The sequence below is a fragment of the Erpetoichthys calabaricus genome, chromosome 10, assembly GCF_900747795.2.
Source record: "Erpetoichthys calabaricus chromosome 10, fErpCal1.3, whole genome shotgun sequence".
Classification (NCBI taxonomy): Eukaryota; Metazoa; Chordata; class Cladistia; order Polypteriformes; family Polypteridae; genus Erpetoichthys; species Erpetoichthys calabaricus.
In genome coordinates, this window is record NC_041403.2 from 153289933 (window position 1) to 153312895 (window position 22963).

The following is a 22963-nucleotide window of genomic DNA, read 5'->3' on the forward strand; positions in this document are numbered from 1 at the left end:
AAATTACTTTGTATGGAGAAGTTTTCTTAAAGGAATATTTCACCCAAAAATGACTGTGCAACTTTTAGTGGGGGCTGAGAAAAATGTTTAATCTCATATTTTAATGCAGAATGGACAGAAATTGAAGACAGAACTTTTGACCAAAAAAGACCCATTCCCTCCCTCCCTCCCTGTCATTCATTGGTCAGGAATCCTAGTCTTCAATTCAAAAAGTTACTCCCATGAGTCTTTAGGCTTCCCTGTAAAATGTACATGCTGATAATTCTATAAGTAACTATTTTACAATATTTTAGCACAAAAGTAATTTTTTTGCACATTTTGAGCAAGCAACTGGATAACATATGTGAATTATGCAACACGAGTAAAATTGTTTTTGCTTTTTTCTCCATGGATGTTTTCGAACATCATTTTCTGTTGTGCAGCAGATTCTGAAAGTTATGTCTAAATTAAGTATAAACTTTTAAGCAACACAAGGCTGTACGGAGAGCTATGTATTACTTTTGTAAAAAACTTGATTACTATATAAAATTTACTGTTATAAACTATGTTCCTGGTTATCACTAAGTGTCCATAGTGACAAGGCAGATTTCAGAGCAACAGGGAATGAGTTATAAGGAATGATTAAAAGTGCTGAGCCTTTTCAGTTTAATCAAAAGGAGATTAAGAGGAGACTTGACTAAAGTGTTTAAAGTTATGAAGGGAATTAGTACAGTAGATCGAGACTTTAAAATGAGTTCAGCAAGAACAAGGAGATACAGTTGGAAACTTGTTAAGGGTACATTTTTCACAAACAATAGAAAGTTTTTGTTCACACAGAGAACTAAAAACACATGGAATAAGTTGCCAGGTAGTGTGGTAGACAGTAGAACTATTTTGGAAGAATTAAGCATTTAAGACCGATAAGCTTTACTGGGCTGAACGGTCCATTCAATTGTAGATTGGGTTCTAATGTGGATCTGGTATGTGCTTGTGGTGTGTCTGTTTAGGTGTGTTCTTCTTAAACACCTTTATTTATATTAAAAAAAAAAAAAAAAAAAAGGATTCTTTATTGTCTTTAATCTGTGAAGACTGTTTAGGCTATGTTTTTGAAGTACGTTTTCTACTTCACCCAGGTTCAGGTTATGTCACTAAAGCCAAGTTCATCTAAAGATGACATTGATAAACAAATGAAACACACATTGTAATTCAGAGATTTAGCATTTGCTTTAATTAGCTATTGCTGTGTTCACATACAAATATATACACACAAATCCATCCAGTCATACATTTTTCTGAACCCACATAATCTTTTACAAGGTGGGAGGCAAAAGCATATTCTAGAACTCTAGAAGCATTGGGTCATAATGTAATCATTTCCTTAAAATATATACTTCAATAAAATATATACAAAAATGCATATTCATAATATATATGGCTAAAAAAGAAAATAAAGTGTCTCACAATTACAAGCGGTCACATTACAGCTGTTACACTTTTTTCTGTAATGTACCTATCTGAAACAAGGCTTAATAAAAAAAAAAAAAAAAGTTTTCACCATTTCTCCAACTACAAAAACAGATGAATAAAGATATATATATTCTCACACAAGTCAGTTAATTTATATTGGCAATTAAACACTGCTTAAATGAAAATATACAAACACATAGGTTTTAATCATCTTAAATCATTAATTCCACTACAGCTTTTTTGCTGTTAAAAGAAACTTTCTATATATTTATACATGTGCTTTTGTTCTTCAGCTAGACATTCACAATTCTTGTGGTGTAATTATAAATGTGAATTACCTTTTTAATTATGGAATACTTGTTTTTTACCAGAACCTTTGCTATATGGCACACAGCAACAAATAATAAACAATGAAACTTTTTAAAAAATTGCAAATGTATCAAATGTTCATAATCATCAAGAACACACAAGACTAACATGCTTATTCTGGTATTCTATGGCAAATGCCAATCGAGCTCCACAGTGCTGGGCAGTGAGCACAGGGCCCACTAGAGGATGTCGGTCCCTCAGGCCACCCTCATGATGTGGGTTTCTCATTGTTTGCTCAGAGACATTCTCACCAGTGGCCTGCTGGAGGTCATTTTGTAGAGCTTTGGTAGTGCTCATCCTGTTCCTCCTTGCTCAAAGGAACAGATACCGGTCCTGCTGATGGGTTAAGGACTTTCTACAGCCCTGTCCAGCTCTCCTAGAGTAACTTCCTGTCTCCTGGAATCTCCTCCATGCTCTTGAGACTGTGCTGGGAGACACAGCAAACCTTCTGGCAATGACACGTATTGATGTGCCATCCTGGAGAAGTTGGACTACCTGTGCAACCTGTAGGGTCCAGGTATCGCTTCATGCTACCAGTAGCGACACTGACCATAGCTAAATGCAAAACTAGTGAAAAAAGTCAGAAAAGATGAGGAAGGAAAAATGTCAGTGGCTTCCACCTGTCAAACCATTTATTCCGGTTTTGGGGGTCACCTCATTGTTGCTCCCCTAATGCACCTGTTAATTTCATTAACACCAAAGCAGCTAAAACTGATTAACAACCCCCTCTGTTACTTAACTGACCAGATCAATATCCCAAAAGTTTCATTGACTTGATGCTATACTCTTATTAAAAAGTTGACATAAAAGAACAGGTCAACAGAAAGGAAAGTGCTGTGTAGGCACAAGTCCAGAACAACACACATTTTATTTTACAATGGGAAACATTTCCCCAAATCTCCCACTTGCACAGCACAGTATAAAAGCACAGTAAACAAAGTCCACAGCACTGTCTTTTCATCTCTCTCGCCTCCCCTCCTCCTCAGGCAAGCTTCATCTTCAACCTCCCGACTCTTACTCCTGGAATGACAACAGGCAGGTGCTTTTATGCTGCCCCTGGGAGTGCTCCAGGTGGCTCATTAACAAGGTATGGAATCACTCCCAGGTGTGGTGAAAGCCCAAAGTAGGGCTCTGCAGCTCCCCCTGGTGGTTACCACAGAACCCAACAGGGCTGCGGCAGACACCAACTCCCATAGATCCTATAGGGGAATCCGAGGTGCCACTGTAACCCAGGAGGGGTGCCATCTACTGATCTGGGGGAGGCAGTGCCCAGTGTACATCTGCTTCCCCAGTCCTTCCAGAAGTACGGCCTCCCAGGCCAGGAAAAGGGCCCCAGCCATCCATCACTCTATATCTATAAATATGTAAGTTATTATATATATATATATATATATATATATATATATATATATATATATATATGAAAATTTTGAGACGAGACTCTTGCCAAGAGATTTTTTTCAAGTCCCGCCCTCCTCTCAACCATTTTCAACCACGCCCCCAGTCCTCTCACCTCTGATTCATGTGAATGCTTTTGTCAGACACAGTTCCTGCGCTCTCCGCTCTTATAAATTTTTACGTTTTTTTCACTTTAAGTTCCCAATAAAAGAAGACTTATGTCCAAATCTTATTGAAGAATTTCATCCCGAAGGGTTAATCAACAGAAGAAATGAGTACAGGGGCAATCCTAGCACCGAAGAATGATGAAGTCAAACCAATTAACACAAAAAGTGTCAATCAATTACATGGCAATGACATGTAAAATTTTAACAGGCGACAAGAAAGGTAATGTAGTACATCTTTCGCAGATAACAGACAGCAAAGGAGATCTTGATATGCCATTCATATTAAAAAATGTTTAAAGTTTCCCATTATGATAGCTTTTGCTATGACAAATAAATCACAGGGACAAACATTCAAAAAAGTTGCTTAATTTATTAGAGAGAAAGAAACGATATTTACTCACGGCAGTTATACATTGCGTTGTCATGATGTAAGTCCAAACACGGAATCAAAATTCAGTGAGATATTGACGAAAAGTTAATTAAAAAAATTATTTGTACTGAATTTTTACAGTGAAAGTGTGTAAGTTTAAAAAGTATTTGCATGTTAAATTTCAGAGCCAAACAGAACGAACCCCTCTAAACACAGCATGAAACATAATTTTCTTTGAATTTATTACATTTTACTGTTTTTTAACTATGGTTAATTACTCGCTGTAATGTTAAAATAGTTAGTTCTATTATGCAAATGTAACAATCGCTTCCCCATACGTGAGCAGAAGATCCACGAAGTTCGCCCAGAGGTTAGCGAGCAAAGCGAACAGGATGGCAGAGCCTTCTAGTGTATATTATATATCGTGTTTCCCCGAAAATAAGACCTACTCCAAAAATAAGCCCTAGTCAAGATCGTCAGCTGAAAAGCAAGGTACCCAAGGCCAGGTTTATACTTCATGCGATGTGACGCGTGTGCCCGAAACTTCCATTAAATTCCGAGGACACCTTGCCACAAATCTCTGAAAAGGATGTTTAATAACTACATTCATCAATCAGGGATGCGCCCATTCCAGCAGCATCGGCACAAGACAGAAACAAAATCCCTGGACGGGGCATCAGCTCATTGCAAGGTGAACACAAGCACACACATACATTGGCGTCATTGTATCTTCACCAAATCCCCAAACCTTCATGTCTTTGGATGGAAAACTGAGCACACTGTGGAAACCCACCAGGAAAACACCACAAACTCCAGGCAGGGATCACAAGGGACATGACTCCCTGAGAGACAGCAGCGCTATTGCTCTGCCACCCCATATGTGTAACTGTTAGCAGTACTGTATTCATTATTTAAACAAAGTTAACGATTTATCTGTAAAATGTAACCTCCATATTTTAATGCATTTCATCATGAAAGTGATATCAAGTATAAATCTAAGAATTCTAAATGTGCAGAGACCTGGAATATTATAAATTTAATGTGTTCTGTGTGGTGATGCTGCTTGCCACTGCTGTCAGGTCAGGAGGAAGCCCCAGAAGCGCATGGCAATTAACTGGGTCGGTTTTAAGACGACGTTTACGACAGTCTACTTTAATGATAAAGTAAACTACGAGGTTAAAGAGGACATTTTGAGTTTAAAGCTGAAATCTCCACTTTAAATCACAAAATAGACATTTTCATTATGTAATTTTTTTTCTCTGTGGCTCAAATACGCCACCATACATTCTGATGGTATTGTAAAGGTGCAAAAAAAAAAAAAAAAAAGACAGAACAGAAGATGGCATGTGAGACTTTTAAACTGTATTGTGTCATTACTTTGGGGAATATGCAATGCTTGAATATAAAAGCACCACGAATGCATTAGTATGTTGGCATTTTGCTTCACCACATCGAACCATTCATCAAACATCGAAGCACGCACATCGATCCTGGAGAATCCTAAAAGCGTAGCAAGATATTCAGGGTTTGAATGTGGAGAGTTCCGACGATATTCCAGAAGAAGATGACAGGACTGTATTTGGATAAATGTATATTGTTGTACATAAATAAGCCCTAGTGCATCTTTTGGAGCAAAAATTAATATAAGACCCTGTGTTCAGAGAAACACGGTATAATATATATGATATACACACACACACACACACACACACACACACACACACAGAGAATGAAAATTAAAATACAGAATTAAAACTTGTTAGTTTTAAGGCTACTCCACAATTGCTCATACTAACAACTCCTGTGGACATGCCGGATTCATACTCTTATACTTTGCCTGATGTTATTTTCAATGCACAAGAGTTTGTTAATTGTCTGATGTTGGTATTGTAGGACTGTAACTAGTCTATGTGAGACACTCAAGTAATAATTTCATTGTATTATGTATGTACAATGGTAACTTCAAACTTGAAATTTATTTTCAAAATTAAATTGACCTTATGCATGTACAGTAAGCATACTTTGCAATGAGCACACTTGGCAGCACTAGCTACAACTGGGATCTAAGCATGCTCTTCTGAAACTGTGAAGAAACAGTGCTAAACGCTGAACCGCTACATACACAAGAAGAAATCCAAACAAAAATACAGACAGGAAATATCATTTAAACTTTTTGTTTTTTTAATAGACTGTCTATTACCTGCGTGATCCAGTCAAAGATTTCCGGCTCGTTGGAGCAGACATGGAGATGGATGCCGCTATGGAGCGTGAGCACGGTTTTTTCAATCTTGAACTACCTGCGAGAAAATAGATATGCAAAGATCACTTTACAGTGCTGTTTAGGATATTTGGATTTCAAATGCTGCTACACCAAACGGACCATTAGCATAAGGAACAAACCACACAAACAAAGAATTTTTTTATTTAAATGTATTATTCAGGTTTGTGGAATTTACTGCATAGATGTTCTCTAGAAAAGACTAAAATAGCTTTGATGCCAATATTCAAATCTATGCTTAAGTCCTTTCCTTTTCTATCATGAATTTAAAAGCTATCATTGCAACATTGAACATTAAGCTATTGAACTTTAAACTATTCTCCTTGTTATAAAGTACTTTCCTGGCACATGTTTACTGTGCTGGCTATACCTAGTTTTATTTAAAGAAGCACAGAGCTAAAATTAATTTGCATAATGTATGTATATGAAGAATATGTCCCATCTCACTATTTGCTTCATTATGTCTGGTCTAAGGACTATACTTACTAGAAATATACGCTAGATTTTTGACTTGTTGTATATATTACAATTGTCCTCACATACAGAGTAACCTTGTTGTTCTCTTTTAAGTCTAATTTTGCTAGTATTTCCCATTTTGTTTATAATTTAAGCCTAATACCATGAAATATCTCTGTAAATTTTACATTTGTTCTAATTCAATCAATCAATGAAGAAAGTCATAAAAACTGGAATACTCCAAACATGTCAGATGATTTTTTTCAGTTCTGAGATAATAAAATTTAAATGGATTACTTAGGAAAGTGTATTTTTGTTTATGTAAACTACTAATTTAGTTTACGTTCCCCATAAACTGGAGTCTTTCTGGCAGCAAAAAACATAAGCCAGGAACGAATCCTAGTAAGTACATCAGTCCATTACAATAAAGACTCAGCCACATGCTCCGACACTAAGCCAATTTAGAATTACCAATAAATTTAACATTTTAAAAGAGTTAGAAAAAAAAAAGAGTACATAAAGAAAGCCACACACAGAAACGAGTAGAAATTGAACCAGAAACACTAACGACTGCACCACGGTGCCATCCAATGACAATTATAATTATAAAATAGTCAAGACATCCCTATTCATAGTCTTCAAATTAAATATGATTGACTAATTTATCTATCTATCTAATTGAAAACGACAGTGTACCAAACTCTGAGCATCTTTTAACTCCTTAATGGCTTACCATGCATTATGGACTCAATAGAAGCATTTTCCTGCAGTTTTCTAAAACATTCCACATACAGTATAGACAACACATTCCTTCCCCGTTTAAGAAATGAATTTCCCAAATGGAATTACATCTTAAAGTGTCAGTTTTGAATGTATCATTTGCTAAAAATAATTTGCAGAAATTGCCATTTTATTGATTTCCTAAGGCCCATGTACAGTATATGTTGTGTATCCTGTAGTATGTATACAGTCCCAGCTATAAGCTATATGGCAACTTGCAAAATTGTGATCAGAGCTGATAATTGTATGTCCCAGTGGATTACTGTCTCTTAGCTTGCATTCAGTATCTCTTCTATCATCGAGATGGAGCAGAAAGCTATGAGGCAAATTAAGTATGAATGCTTTTACTTCATGAGTAGTTCAGCCACAACAATTCTGTTAGGGGACAAATCTGTTTGTAGCAATAACACGCAGAAGGTACACTTTTTCCAGGAATAAAGTTTTCTTTATGAAGGAGTGGCTAGTTTGCATCTTGAATTCATGCTTTGCAGATGATCTTGTAAGTGGGGTGAAATATAGTTAGCAGGTTTAAATAAAGCCAAAGAATGTATATTTTGTCAGAAAAGCCTAAATTGATTTGTATACGCTTGAGCTACTTTTTGACCAAAATGTTATAATTTGGTTGCTGCATTGTTACATTTTACATTGCCAATGAAGCCATTAGCCTATTTTTCACATCAAAACACAACCTGATGAATGTTATGGGCAATTATGTTTGGGACTTTTGCATCATTATTGCCAAGCATAGCCATGCCATTGCTGTGTTCTATGTAAAGAATAACATTTCATCAGTTACTTATAATGAATCTGCTTTACATATAGCAAGAAATGTCCTTTTCTTAGTGGATACTTACTGATCTAGATATGTCACCCTGCCAAATTTCATCTTTTTAACTAAATGGGAAACAGTTTTTCTTGATGAGTGAGTGGACTTTGAATTTTATATAATAATTTATTAATTATTATTACATATCTACTGTAAAAGTGTGCCAAATTAGTTAAAACAAATTAGTATTAAAAACTCCTACCACAACCACACAAAATCCAAAACACTCAACAGCTAATCGTGCCAGTTATTATAAGAATATTAAATTGTACATGCAAAATTAGTGTGTATGCCTAGGCAAAAAACTTGAGGGTTCAAAAACACATGGTACTATTGACATTCATGAGGCTCTCACAAGGAAAATAAGGCTTTAGTCTTGGCAGACCAATATCCCATCCACAGACAAATTTCTGGCTTGGAACAAAAACAGACATCTTACTCTGATTCAACTTGAGTATCACACATAGTGTTGGTGGTTTACAGCATTCTGCATTATGGTAGACATTGTAGAAATTACAATGGAGCTATAAAACAAACATGTAATTACATATACAGTCTCTTCCAAGTATTCATCCCCAAAAATTATTTTCACAATAAATGGTCTCAGATGCTAAACTTAAAGTAATGCATTAATTCCAGATATTTAAATTTAAACCAGCTCTTTAAAAGCAGTTTTTGTAACATGCTTTTTAGTAATTTTTTGTTATGAGGAATAGTACAACTCATGGAATAATCTGCATTTCGATAAATGACATATCAGACAGCCTATAATCCACAGACAACTTTAGCAGAAAAAGTTATTAAAACTCTAAATACTATTACTGCTTCATTCATATGAAATCAACATCATAATTGGGCCAGATGACTTCCAGAAATGCAATTAGCTCTTAATTCAGCAGTTCACGAATTGAGAGGCTTCTCAGCTTGCTCTTGGGTGAAACCTTAAAGGGCCATTGGACAGACTTACATCGCAAGCTCCTCACCCTTCAACTAAAGCATATGGCATAATTCAAGTTTAAGATCAGTTCTCTAGGGAGTTCAAGAAAAGGTTGGGGTTTTTCCCAAATCCAGACCAAGCAAATATTATAATAAATGCCATAAAAGATATACAGTTTGTGCTGGGTGATTTTTTTGTGGGTGTGGATACATTACATTTCCAATGCAAAACAAATTCTCTGCAAAATTACGACTCAAATAGGCAGAGCGGCAAGCACAGAGAAGAGAAAGGGGGCCTATAAAACTAAGTAGGATTCTGAAGAGATTAGGTAAAATATGATACTGTTTAAGCAGTTAACTTAAAATCCTTCTTTGGGTACCCAGTAGACCCAGCTAAGGTGGGGTATGTACCTTATTATATAGACTTAGAAATGGTAATTTGTCTGCGTTCTCCAGTGGAACCTAAAGTGTTTGTCCTTTAGAGGCCACTGTATCATTACTAGAAATCAGACAGCTCCACATTGGTTTTAAAACATAAGGATGTAGAAATCACAGAAACAAACAAAACAAAACAAAAAAAAGACTAACAAAAGGGTGGCATAAGATCAGAAGCAAGAAGGAGGAAATGCAGTGGACACTGATATACCAGATCTTAATGTAAATTCGAGTTTATGATTGGACATCAAACAATTTATGGCTTACTTGATGATATTGTAAATCGTTGGGAAGAGGATTTGTTCCCATTATGGAGAGAACTGGCAAGCCGTTAAAAATTTTCTTTCTTGGAGATTGTGTGGATTGGTTAAGTTTACCCCAGGCAGGCAGTCACAATCACCTGTTAATGAAAATAAAAACCGAGAACTAAATAATTAGGTAGCATGTGTGTTATATGTAAATTCTCACCTGGGGCTTGAGTATACACAAAAATTTGAATTAAACCTTGATTTTATCTCGGCAATATAGTAAAAGCTCAGGAAAGCTGTATGGTAGCAGGGTCTCCATTTTATCCAAGGAGCCATCTGTTACACCCTATCAAGTTTTCATTCCTGGTGTAGTAATGAAACGTTTTCATTTCTTAAGTTAACAATTTCGTAAGCCATCATTAGAAAAATTAACCACTACTCATAATGTGCAGAAATGTGACGAGTGGCCTACTGGTACCAGAAAGCACAGTATTTATGATCTCACTGCCCTTATTGAAATCACAAAAAGGAACAGAACATTTGTGTGGGATAGCTTGGCTGGTCTCGTTACAGTGCATGCTGGATACTTTATCAGCACACATTCTATTTCAAGTCAATCTAGCTTCATTTTGCAATTACTGATAGATCGACTCATTTAAAAACCGAAGCCCAGAACTACTACCTGCATCAGAGTTTGCACAATAAAGCAAATGAGAGAAGGTGAGATAGAACAATGTAATTTACAACATCCGCTCCCTATGTTCTGATGAAGGAAACGCTACAGTAATTCTTTTAGATTTAAGTACAGCCTTCGACACCATTGACCACTTTGTTATATTACACAGACTTGAAAATTATCCTGGGCTTCCTGGCACTATCATTCTGTGAGTTTAGTTAATATTTATCTAATCGATTTCACTATGTATAGTAATGTAATGGCAGTACTCGGTCATTATATTCAGAAGTTAGATTAGATTTCTTGCAGGGCAAGACTCATCCATTACTGCTTTCATTTTACATGCTTCAGCTGGGAGCGGTCATTAGAAAATACAACATTAACTTTCATTTGTATGCAGATAAATAACTATACCTTTCGTTTAGGCCAAATACTCTAATAGTGTGCTTAATTCATTGCGACTTAAAATGTGTTTTTTCTGTATTTAATTAATGGTGAGGGGGATTTAATAAAATACAAATGTCCTGTCATGTTTTAACTCAGCAGGTCCAAACACTAGTTTTATTTAATCAGCACACAACTTAGGCATTCTCTTTGACACCATTTTGTACTAAAATGTACACCACATTCAAAAACCTGCTTTTTCCAGCATTAAAATATTGGAAAATTAATTTTTTTTCTGAACATAAAGGATACTGAGAAATTAATATACTTCTTTCTACTTTGACCAATGTAATGCACTATTCACATGATGCTCAAACATTTCCATTGGTAGCTTTAAGATACTTCAAAATAAGGCTGCAAAAATGACTAGAACTTGACAGTACAACCACATAACTTCGGTTCACAAGTCTGTGCACTGGCTTCCAGCTAAGATGATTTGAAAAAAATCTTTCTTCTTACATATAAAGCTTTACATAACCAAGGTCCTACTTATCTGCATTCAAATGGAGATTGCATTATGATCTAGATGTTGGTATACAGCTAGTACTGTACAAATGCTTTCCAGGTATACAAAATTCTGCACTACTTTACTCCCCTCTCTCTATTCTGTAGTGGTGTAATGGTACTGGTTGGATGGAGGTTAGAGAGAGAATATGGTTGGACTGATCGAGTCAGAATGTCATACTGCATGATTGGAATTCACAGGAGCATACCACAACTACTTCTGACTGAATGAAGCCTGCAACTGAAAATAACTGTAAAAATCATGTATTGTGATGGGGTCTTGAGGTATGTTTTTATAGGCGTTAAAAATTAATTACATTTTATGTGGGCACTGCTATTTTGTAATTGGTATTGTTTCAGTTACCAGGCGGCCACTAGGCAGGTTGCACATTTCTGGTCATCACTTGACAGCATTACCTCAAATGTTATAATTGTCAGCATTGTGCACTTTGTTTATCCAAGCTTCTGAATTTAACCTTAAATGTGTATACATACATCAGTAGTAAGCCAATTTAAAAAGCTGTTTGGCAATAAACACTCTTCTGTCCTACCTACAATTTATATCATTTTGTGGCATTATCTATTCCGACTACCAATCTTTTTATTCTGCTCTTATATGGCAATTCCTGTTTGAAGTCCTGGGTTTTGCTGCGTAATTTCCACTGTTCTGATTGCAGTTTTCAAAGAGTAACTGCTGGCACCCCATACAGTCAATACACTTAAATAGAGCGGGCACAAAAAAAAAACAATACTTTGGTACTAGTTTGGTACCAGCTTTTTTATATTATCAATAGTACCGAGAAAGTCAATACTGTACATTTATTGCCTTACATTTGTAAGAGATGAAATGGTAATGAGATTAACTTTTTAATAGCATCATACATAGTTACGATAAATTAATGCAAGCCTTACATTTATTTTCCAATTCTAATGAACACTTCATACAAATTTCCATCTGTCCAAGCATCTTTCCAGTTTGCATGCAGTTTAATGTCACGGATTGAGGAGGGGGACCTCACATTCATCCACAGTTACACATACAGAACTGCGAGAGGACTGGCAGTGTAAACAACAGTTCCAGCAAGAAAACATTGATGCAAGATTCAAACCAAGTGGCTGTTTGGCTTGTCTACACCAGCAATTGCACAAGTTGCTCAATTTGTTAATACCAAATAAAATGTATTTAGTGTTTCAAAGCTTTGAAAGGACAAGAGACATCTCACTATTAATACAACATGTACCGTGCTTACAGACACGTAAATTACTGAAAAATAGGAATGTGATCACTAGCATAAGAAAGCCTGAAAACATTAAAACAAAAGGCTGTTTATTAGTGGTCCTGAAAAAAGACCATGTAAAAGTGACAAGTTTGATTTCACACAAGAAGCTTAAAAGTTGGGACAAATGTAAAATTAAAGGGGGGACAGATTTGGACACAGCAGTGTGAGTTTCTGATGTTTGAAATCTGAATTAATTTGACTCCTCTGTTAAATATGTTTCTTCAGTAACCAGCTAATGATGCAAAAAATTGTTTACAATAGTAAATGTTACAAACCTAACAGAAGGATTCACCGGCAAATGAGACTTTAAACCATGTTGTTACAAAAACAGCTTTAAAGTGTTTAATTGTAAATATCTGGAATTATCTTGGATTTCACCAATTCAACAGTATACATTACTGTATGATAATGATTGAATTTTTAGATTTAGTATGGATTTTAAGAAGTATATTTCAGTTACTGGACAGAAAATTTCATAATAAATTTAGAATGTTCACATGCTAAAATAAATGCAGGTAGTTTATGATAATATTCTTTACTAGCCGACGCCCGCCGTAGCATACAGCGATGTAAGAATAGGAAGGAATTCAGAAATCAAGAAGAAATAAATACTTCTTGAAAGATGCAGTTGTGCATAGGTGTTTTGGTGGAGAAGACAGATAATGAGTCGAAAGATCTAACCCTAGAAAAAGCCATGTACAACGGACCGTGGCTGAAGCACAGGTCTGTGCTCTGGTCTTTGGGTATCCGACAGTGCATGTAGAATTTCCAACCAAGCAGGATTACATGTGAAAGTGATAAATCAGGCTTTCCGAATTTACGTACTATGGCCATGGCATCCCAATAGTTTTGTTGCATGTATCTTGGACTTCCTGGAAATGTGGACGTCAATATGATCATTTTGCCTACACGTACGTTATTTTCAGCGTTTGCTTGCAGTGCGTCCGATAGTCCTTTGTATCAAACCCACGCGCAGATCTTGATGTAATTTGAGATGGTTGAGACGCACACCCTCTGTTTTAACATACACATCTACGACGTACTGTTGGAATAGTTTGCCGCTGGAGTGCAAAATACTACATGTATTCCTCATTGCTAACCTGTATGCAGAAAATTGGCATTGAGTAAGCCTTATTCACTTGGCAGTTCTTTTAATTTTTAAATCTTTGTGCCAGCCAATGTCTCCATAATGGAAAAAAAGTGGGTAAACCATAGGATCACAATTCATATTGAGTGTGGAAATCTGTTTACAGGAGTTGCCTATGGGATAGATGCAAATGTCCCTTTTGGCAGGCAGTTCGCCATCTTCATCCATTATCCTCCGCTTATCCGGGGTCGGGTCGCGGGGGCAGCAGCCTAAGCAGGGAAGTCCAGACCTCCCTCTCCCCAGCCACCTCCTCTGGGAGGACCCCAAGGCGTTCCAAGGCCAGCTGGGAGATATAATCCCTCCAGCGTGTCCTGGGTCTGCCCTGTGGCCTTCTCCCAGTGGGGCATGCCCGGAACACCCCCCAGGGTGGCGTTCAGGGGGCAACCTAACCAGATGCCCGAACCACCTCAACTGACTCCTCTCAATGCGGAAGAGCAGCAACTCTACTCCAAGTCTCTCCTGGATAACTGAACTCCTCACCCTATCTCTAAGGGAAAGTCCAGCCACCCTGCGGAGAAAACTCATTTCGGCCACTTGTATCCGCGATCTTGCTCTTTTGGTCACTACCCAAAGCTCGTGGCCATAGGTGAGGGTAAGAACGTAGATCGACTGGTAAATCGACAGCCTCGCCTTTTGGCTCAGCTCTCTCCTCACCACGACGGACCATTGCAGAGCCCGGATTACTGCGGATGCCGCACCGATCCGTCTGTCAACCTCCCGCTCCATTCTTCCCTCACTCATAAACAAGACCCTGAGATACTTATACTACTCCACTTGAGGCAGCACTGTGCTCCCATCCCAGAGAGAGCATTCCACCCTTTTCTGGCTGAGAACCATGGCCTCTGATTTAGAGGTGCTGACTCTCATCCCCGCTGCTTCGCACTCAGCTGCGAACCGCTCCAGTGAGAGCTGGAGGTCACTGTCCGATGAAGCCAACAGAACCACATCATCCGCAAATAGCAGAGACGAGATTCTGAGGTCACCGAACAAGACCCCCTCCACTCCTTTCACTTCTTTCTGCGCCTAGAAATTCTGTCCATATAACTTATGAACAGAATCGGTGACAAAGGGCAGCCCTGGCGGAGTCCAACCTCAACAGGAAACAAGTCTGACTTATTACCGGCAATACGGACCAAGCTCCTGCTCCTCCTGTACAGGGACTAAATGGCTCGTAGCAATGAGCCTTGTACCCCGTACGCTTGGAGCATACCCCACAGGATGCTTCGAGGGACACGGCCGAATGCCTTCTCCAAATCCACAAAACACATGTGGACTGGTTGGGCAAACTCCCATGCCCCCTCCAGGATCCTGGCCAGGGTGTAGAGCTGGTCCAGTGTTCCATGGCCGGGACAGAATCTGCATTGTTCCTCTTGAATCCGAGATTCGACCATCTACCGAACTCTTTTCTCCAGCACCCCTGAACAGACCTTACCGGGAAGGCTGAGGAGTGTGATCCCCCTATAGTTGGAGCACATCATCCGGTCACCCTTCTTAAAAAGGGGAACCACCACCCTGGTCTGCTAATCCAGAGGGACTGCCCCCAATGTCCATGCGATGCTGCAGAGACATGTCAACTAGGACAGCCCCACAGCATCCAGAGCCTTGAGGAACCCAGGGTGAACCTCGTCCACCCCAGGGGCCCTGCCACCTCGGAGCTTTTTAACTATCTCGGCGACCTCAGCCCTGTTATGGACGGGCCCCCTCCGGAGTTCTCCAGCTCTGCTTCCTCTAAGGAAGACATGCTGGTGGGATTGAGAAGATCCTTGAAGTATTCCTTCCACCGGTCAATAACGTCTGCAGTTGAAGTCAGCAGGGCCCCATCTCCACTGTACACAGTGTTGGTGGAGCACCGCTTTCCCCTCCTGAGGCACCCGACGGTTTGCCAGAACCTTCTTGGTGCCGAACGAAAGTCGTTTTCCATGGCTTCCCCAAACTCCTCCCATGTCCGAGATTTTGCCTCTGCAACGGCTGATGCCGCCACACGCTTGGCCCACCAGTACCCCTCAGCTGCCTCTGGAGTCCCACTGGTCAACCAGACCTGATTGTTCGCCATCTTCTCCGACGAAAATAACTGCAAAATCGGTGTGACATGTCGGGGCATTGTATCGTCATAAATCCTGCCTAGGGTTTTCTTTGAAAACCATTCACACAGATGCTGTTGGATTAGACTGAGCGATTTCATGCATGTGTTTGTATGATTTAGCGAGGGGGTTAATGGTTCTAAGCATGGAATCTAGCTGGACAAGTAAATTTTCGCTGCATGCAGAGTTTGCTTTACTTTGTAAGCGTACTTCAGTAGCTTGCGGCGTGTCAAAAACATACAACTGTCCATATCCTGGGGAGGTAGAAGTGTTAGCGTATAGTGGAGAGATTTGGTGATAAATTTGCCCGTGTATTTTAAAACAGTATGGTCCGTGGCCAGGAGATTGAGTTATCTGTGCACCCATGTAAGCAAACACTAGAGAAGAGTTGTATTCTCGAATGTGTTCACGATAAATTTTTAGCTTCTGATGTTTGCTGTGTAAGAAGGTGTTGTAAAGAGACAGGTGGCTCCCGCAAAGGTGGTAAAGCTACTTTACCGTTGTAGCAGCACCTCGAGTACTTCTTGGATGTATTATGCTCAGCAGGCCAGTATAGTGCATGACAGTGTTTGCACTGCTGGTCTGGAGTCCCAGTGTTGTACTCTTGGACGGGAAGACAGGAATTAGGTGAAGTACCACCTGTGGTAACGGGAAGAGAATTGTGTGTATGTCTGCCGAGACTGTTTGTTTGGAAACGTTGCTTTGCAGATGTCACATTGCAAGAGTTGTGAATGAGTTTTGTTGCGTTTAGTCAGACAATCCTGTGTAGTGAACTTCTTATTGCATTTCTGGCACTCATATAGTTGTTGGAAATAATGCCTTTTCTTGTGTTTAGCAAGTGAGGTTCGCGTTTGAAAAGTTTTGTTGCAGGAATCACACTTGAAGAATGTGTTACTGGAGTGGGAGTGAGGTAATTTTTCAGCAGAGTGAATTTTTGTGTGCTTGTGAAGATAGTTCTGCATTGTGAAATGTTTTGTGCAGGTGTGACACTGAAACAATTTGTCGTTGCAGTGAATTTTGTGTTTGGCAAGGCTGGGTTTTGTTTTGAAAGGTTTACTACAAATGTCGCAGAGGAAGGTTCTATCTACCAGTAGACGAAACTGTAGTGTTTTGAAGAAGAATGACTGAGGACTGATGTGTTTGTGTTATCAGACATTATATGCTGCTGGAGGGCTTCATAGTGGCCATTGTCCAGTTGTCCCGACTACAGAAGGTAAATGAAGAGAGTATTTCCAGAATTGTAAATGCAAGGCAGGATGTTGGAGTAGTGTTTGAAGTAAATGACAATGGTACCATGGAGAGTCTCTGAAAGAGCTTGAATATCAGCTTCACCACCATAAACTTCAGATGTTGCCATGTATTGGATAGTACTCCTGACTTGTTGTGATAACTCAATTTGCATTGGAAAGAACAACAGGAAGAACATCTCCAAATCGGTCCCAATGTGATGCAACAAAATCTACTGCCCTATGTTGTAGTGAGAGTGCATTGCCTTTGTCAACCGTCTGGGTCACGAAATAACCCACTGATAGGAACAGGCAGTTGCTGGATCCCGGAATAGAGATGATGTTGTACAAAAACCCGTCAACAGAGAAGATACTGTCGTTCATTTTATAACAAAGGCTTAGGAAACAACTGCTGCAGTATAACGAAAATAGCAAGGTGTATGGGAGGCCGCAGGCAGCGTGGGGAAGGGTTTGGAAGAGGACGAATAGGAATCGAGAAATGCCGTGTCGGCTACGTGTGGGCGGGACCGGTTTTGAAGTGGAAGCAGGACAAACCAGAAGAGAAATATATATAAAAGAGATAAACTTTATGCCAAAACCACCCAAGGTTATAAATCCTGTATTTGTTTTTACACTGGTGGGATCCCCACCTCCACCCCACATTACAGTTCAAGCCCTGCATTGTGTTTATTTATGAATGCCAATACTTATTTACTTAAATGATAGTTGGGTAACTTCTTAATAGATATATCAGTATTGAAAGTTGTTAGGACTGTTAGTATTTATGTATTTGATATTGTATTATAGAAAAAGGCGCAATATTATTCAATTCAATGGTGGAGGAATTTGAATAAAAAGCCATTGAATGAGAGTTATGTTTTTGCTGTAGTATCGAAAGGTATCGTTTATTGTAAAATTTCACTTATATTGTGGCATTGCTACACTACAAGATGTGGAATGATTTGTCTGATATTATAAAAGAAATCCTTAGGTGTCAGCTTTTAAAAATTACGATTATGCCTTATGTGCTTTAGTCTAGTATGGCATGACTAGACTTGCCTATTAGCTATTCTTTTTGCATTTCTCCTTTTTAGTGATTTTTATAAAATGTTCAAGAATTATGAACTGTTACTGACCCTTCTCCATTCCGTTTCTCTTCTTGTTATTTGGTAGAGACACTTTGCTTGATTGCTATACTGCTTAGCAATTGTCCCACCCAAAAATATTTGGAAGCCTTGCAATCCAAGTATGAAAGTGGCATTGCTACCTTAGACTTCAGAGCACAATCACATACAATACTGTAGAATGCAGAGTTAGGACTGTGTGGACATCTGGCCAAAGGCTCCGACATGTGGGCACTTCTGACTTTGTCTTATAACTGTGGACCTCCAGAAGTTTATTTTCTTTACATATGGTGCAGACTGTTGCTCTTTTTCTTTACCTTTGTCAACTGGTCATTTCTCATCCACAATATCAATGTACATGTATTGTTAGGATTTATATAAAGGAGTTTAAAAGAGCTTTGATGTGTTGTGTGTATAAACTAAATCAGTCTTTTATGTGTGTACATTATGCATTTTATAAAATTTGTAATCAGTAAACTTGCTACAGCACACTAAGCTCAGTGAATAGAATAGTGCACATCAAATAAATGGAGTTGAACTAGAGGCTGAGGTCTCTGTGTGGCATAAACTGTATGCTGCACATACAGGTCATAACAAAATACAAGGCAAGCTATTTAACGTCGGCTTTTGTCAAACGTAAAACGCTTACTGTCCTACTTAAGAAAACTGATGCATTTAAATACATGGATTGTAACAGGATCCAAAAAGTAAATATTGCTTTACAGAGGTATAAACACCTTCTATGGATCGCTCCAACAAGAAACACATAATATTTATATAACAATATAGGTGTACAAATTCTTGTAGAGAAGGCAGCCTATAAGCAGTAAGCAAAATTCAAAGCACATCACAAGAGCTGCCCATGAACACAATAACAAGTAGTACTGCAATTCTGACTCATCACTCCTTAGACTGGGAAAATGCTGATAAGCCCTTTTCACTAGAGAAAATAAGTCATGACAACCCTTATATAGTTATGCAACCAAGCATAGATGTCAAAAGAATAGTGGGGGTACAGAACAGTTGAGAATGGTTAAATATTACATACTGAGGTAAGCCAAGCATAGTGTAATAACATTCAACTTTTTTTTTTTTTTTTAATATACACATCAATGAGTTCTGGGTCTATCTAGAGATTAGCAGCTTCATTAAACATTTTTTCTTTTATTTCAAAATATGGTAGATTTCCTATATCAATCAAAAAATGAATTATAAAAACAAAAAGTGAAAAGGAAATGGTTGCTTTAGCCTAAACACAAATAGACAATGTAATGGAAAAGGACTCCAAATGTCTTTCACATAATCACTATATAGGTAAAAAGTATTTTGAACAGCTGTGCTTTCTTGTCAATGATTCTAATCATCTAGAAAATGAAAACAATGAATGTCAAGGTTAAAACATGCACATATTATATACATATATATATTTTTTATAAATGTATACACACACATGCACTGTATGTTTATATATATATATATATATATATATATATATATATATATATAAACATCCGTATCTCTCAAAGCAGACAAAGTTGCTAGGCAACAGCATGTCAGGATTAAAAGAGATTCATTAAAAGAACAAGATTGGATATAGGTCAAACAGTTCAGATTTTTGAGCAAATACAGAATATGATGACTACCACTCACATCCATACATCATCTGCCAGCTTCAAAGCTGCTGCTGATGCTTTTACAAATGACCTTTATAAATAAAAGTTGAACAGGAACAAAAGCAAATTTTTAGCCTGTTTACATGTATAAAGCTCCAGATATCTTAAATGACACATTATCTGTTCATACGATTTTGGGGTGTATAAGCATCTTTTGGAGAGCTGCACCATTAAAAAAAGCTTATGGTGACTAAAAACAGAAACAGAACTGTAATAAAAAAAATTAAAGCTCCAGTTTTTGCTAACCTTTAATAATAGCATTTTATGTTCAGTTCTCTCCTGCTGTGCAAAGACTTGAACTGGATCCAGATCGCTCAGCATCTGTAAAATTTCCATTGACGATTTGCTAATGAAAAAAATCCTTCCTTGCACAATTCTGCTTGCACACAGGAAACAGCTACCATTCTCCTCCTCTTTCCTTCACTGCAGTAAGCAGGCGCACCACAGCTTCACCTAAATGACACTGAACTACAGTGCTTGCTTTCACTGTTACAGCGACAGTGATTAATTATGATGGGCTGTTATTTCCTGATCTTGCTAAATCAAAAAGCCATGGCAAGCTCCTATTTCAAGGGCTGGCACTTGCACACACATATTGCAAAAATCTGATGTCAGTTTAAAATGTTCCAGAAAATCCAATGGAAATTACACACTAAATATGCAAGTGTTCTAGAAAAAAAAAAATGTATCACCTGATTCTATACGCAAGATATACCTCTCAAAAAACTTTGTCACCCCTATTCTAAAAATGAAATTTAATATCTATACCACAATATCATTGCACAATATTATAATTCTCATGTACACATGTATGCACAGTCAGCTGTAGTTATTACTAAACATTTGCAGACAGCAATTAACAGTGTCAAAAGCATGTAATTGTGGTGCAATCATAAAATTATTTAAAAAAGCCAATAGAATGATGAAAGAAAACATCCATTCATCCAGCCTTGTAAGGAACATTCATGTAAGCACCCACATTTAAATCAGAGTGCTAATTTTACATTTGACAATTTTATATTTTGACAACATTTCACATTTGCTACGTGCAATCCAGTAACAGAAACCTATAAAATTGTAAATTTGATTGAACATCGCTTTATTATAATAAAAAAATCCTGGGACGAGATGTGACCTTTTTCAGAGAGATACTTTCACGTCCCGCGTGACTTTGTGCCAAGAGATTTAACCATGCCCGGGGCCGGAAATAAAAGACAAAGAGTAGATGACAAAGTAGAAGATGGTAAAGAATTAAAAAACATTGGTGCGATACACATGCGGAGCAGGTTAGAGAGATAATGGAAGTACTAAAATTCGAAAGTTTCAATAAAAATGATAGTAAAGATCACATTAGCATAAACAAACAGAAATTACTCAGTGAAATAACTGAACAGCGAAAAAGATTGAACCCAGCACTATATTCATACCAAAAAACGTTTTTTATTTTTGTTATGATATGTATTTTTCTTATACCGCAACACCATTTTAAATAGCCTAAACAACGTGGCGCAGCAGGAAACTGTTTAAGGAGGAACCTTTTTCACTGCTGCACCGCTAAACACGCATACAACGGAGTACATGCATTAGTGGAGATATTGAATGGTGAAAATGGACAGAGAACATTCCGAAACTGAAGCTGTAGCAGACAATAAAATTGAACATGATGACACAGAAGAACTTTTGCCGAAAAAAGGAGCTGTGTCTGTTGTCTGGAGATAGTTTGGTTTTAAAAGGTCAGATGTGGACCATTATGTTCAAATGTGTGAATACTGTTTCTATACTGCTGGATAATACTGCAAGCCAAGTTGTACTTGTTTTATTTTTTTTCAATACTGTGTAATTATACCTAGGGTACTGTGTAATAGTGCGACAACATGTTGACTTTATTCTCGATGCTTATGACTAGAATAAAGTCGACATGACTTTACTATCGTAATTTGTCATTAAAGTAGAATATCGTAAACTAAACTTCATCTTAAAATGAATATTTAAAATTTACTAGATTTTCTCAAACCCCATCATAAGTTCTGTAGCACATTAAATGCTTTGTGTTAAGTGTTCCCGGAGCCATGTTAATCACTATGTGCTTCTTAAACTGACTTCCTTTTGCACTAAGAGGAGGCACAGGCAGCAGACAGAATACATTAATTTCATGATTTTCCTGCTCTCTGAACATTTAGAATGCCAAGATGCATTAAAGCATGTATTAATCATGTGGGGGGCACGGTGGCATGGAGGTTGTACTGCTGCCTCGCAGCAAGGTGGTCCCGGGTGTTCCCTGCCTTGAATTTACATGTTTTTCTGGTGGGTTTACTCAACATGCTTCAGTTTCCTTTCAAAGTCATGTAGGATGTGGGGTTTTGTTACATTATATTGACCCTGCTAGTGTATGTATTGCTCATATTCACCCTGCGATGTGCTGGCGCCACATTCAGGATTTGCTCCTGCCTTGCACACAATGCTTGCTAGGATAGGTGCAACCCTGAATGGTTGGCATAATTAAACATATATAACGAAGATTTTTTTTTTTAAAGTTTTGAACACTGTGTGTTCTAAGTGTATAACTAGTTTTAAAATTTCACAAAGACGTTTGGTGAAACAAATCACGTGTGGTGATTGGTTATGCAGAGAAAGAAAAAGGATAGGAAAGGAACTGGGGGTTTGTTACATCACACAGAGACAGCACACATGCAATAAAGAAAGTCTGCTCAGAAGAACTTCCATTGAATTCTGTGTTCGTATCTCCGACCACCAGATCACGAACCCAACATTTACACAATATTTAAGTTAAACCTGTGCGATACCCAGTCATATATCCAGTTTTTTGGAGCCTCGTCACACCTGCCATAAAGTTCTCTATACTGAACGTACACCTGGGGACCCCTTACTGCGAGGCAGCAGTGCTACCGTGCATGTTTAATACCTGCTTTAATGCATTTCATCATGAAAATGATATCAAGTATTTATCTTAGTATTCTAAATTTTCAGAGAGCAGGAATATCATGAAGTAGCTGCGTAGTGGCGATAGCTGCCTGCGCCTTATCTTAGTGCAGAGGAAGTCAGTTTAAGAAGCGCGTAGCGATTAACAACTGGGTCAGG

General features: G+C 38.0%; 1 protein-coding gene across 1 annotated transcript in view; it reads right to left on the reverse strand.

Moving 5' to 3' along the window:
* The window catches only part of snphb (syntaphilin b), a 66374-nt gene that overhangs the window by 23629 nt on the left and 19782 nt on the right, over positions 1-22963 (reverse strand). The window contains 1 exon segment of the mRNA XM_028812137.2: positions 5951-6047. Within this exon segment, the coding sequence (XP_028667970.1) occupies positions 5951-5994 (44 nt within the window). The 5' untranslated portion in view covers positions 5995-6047.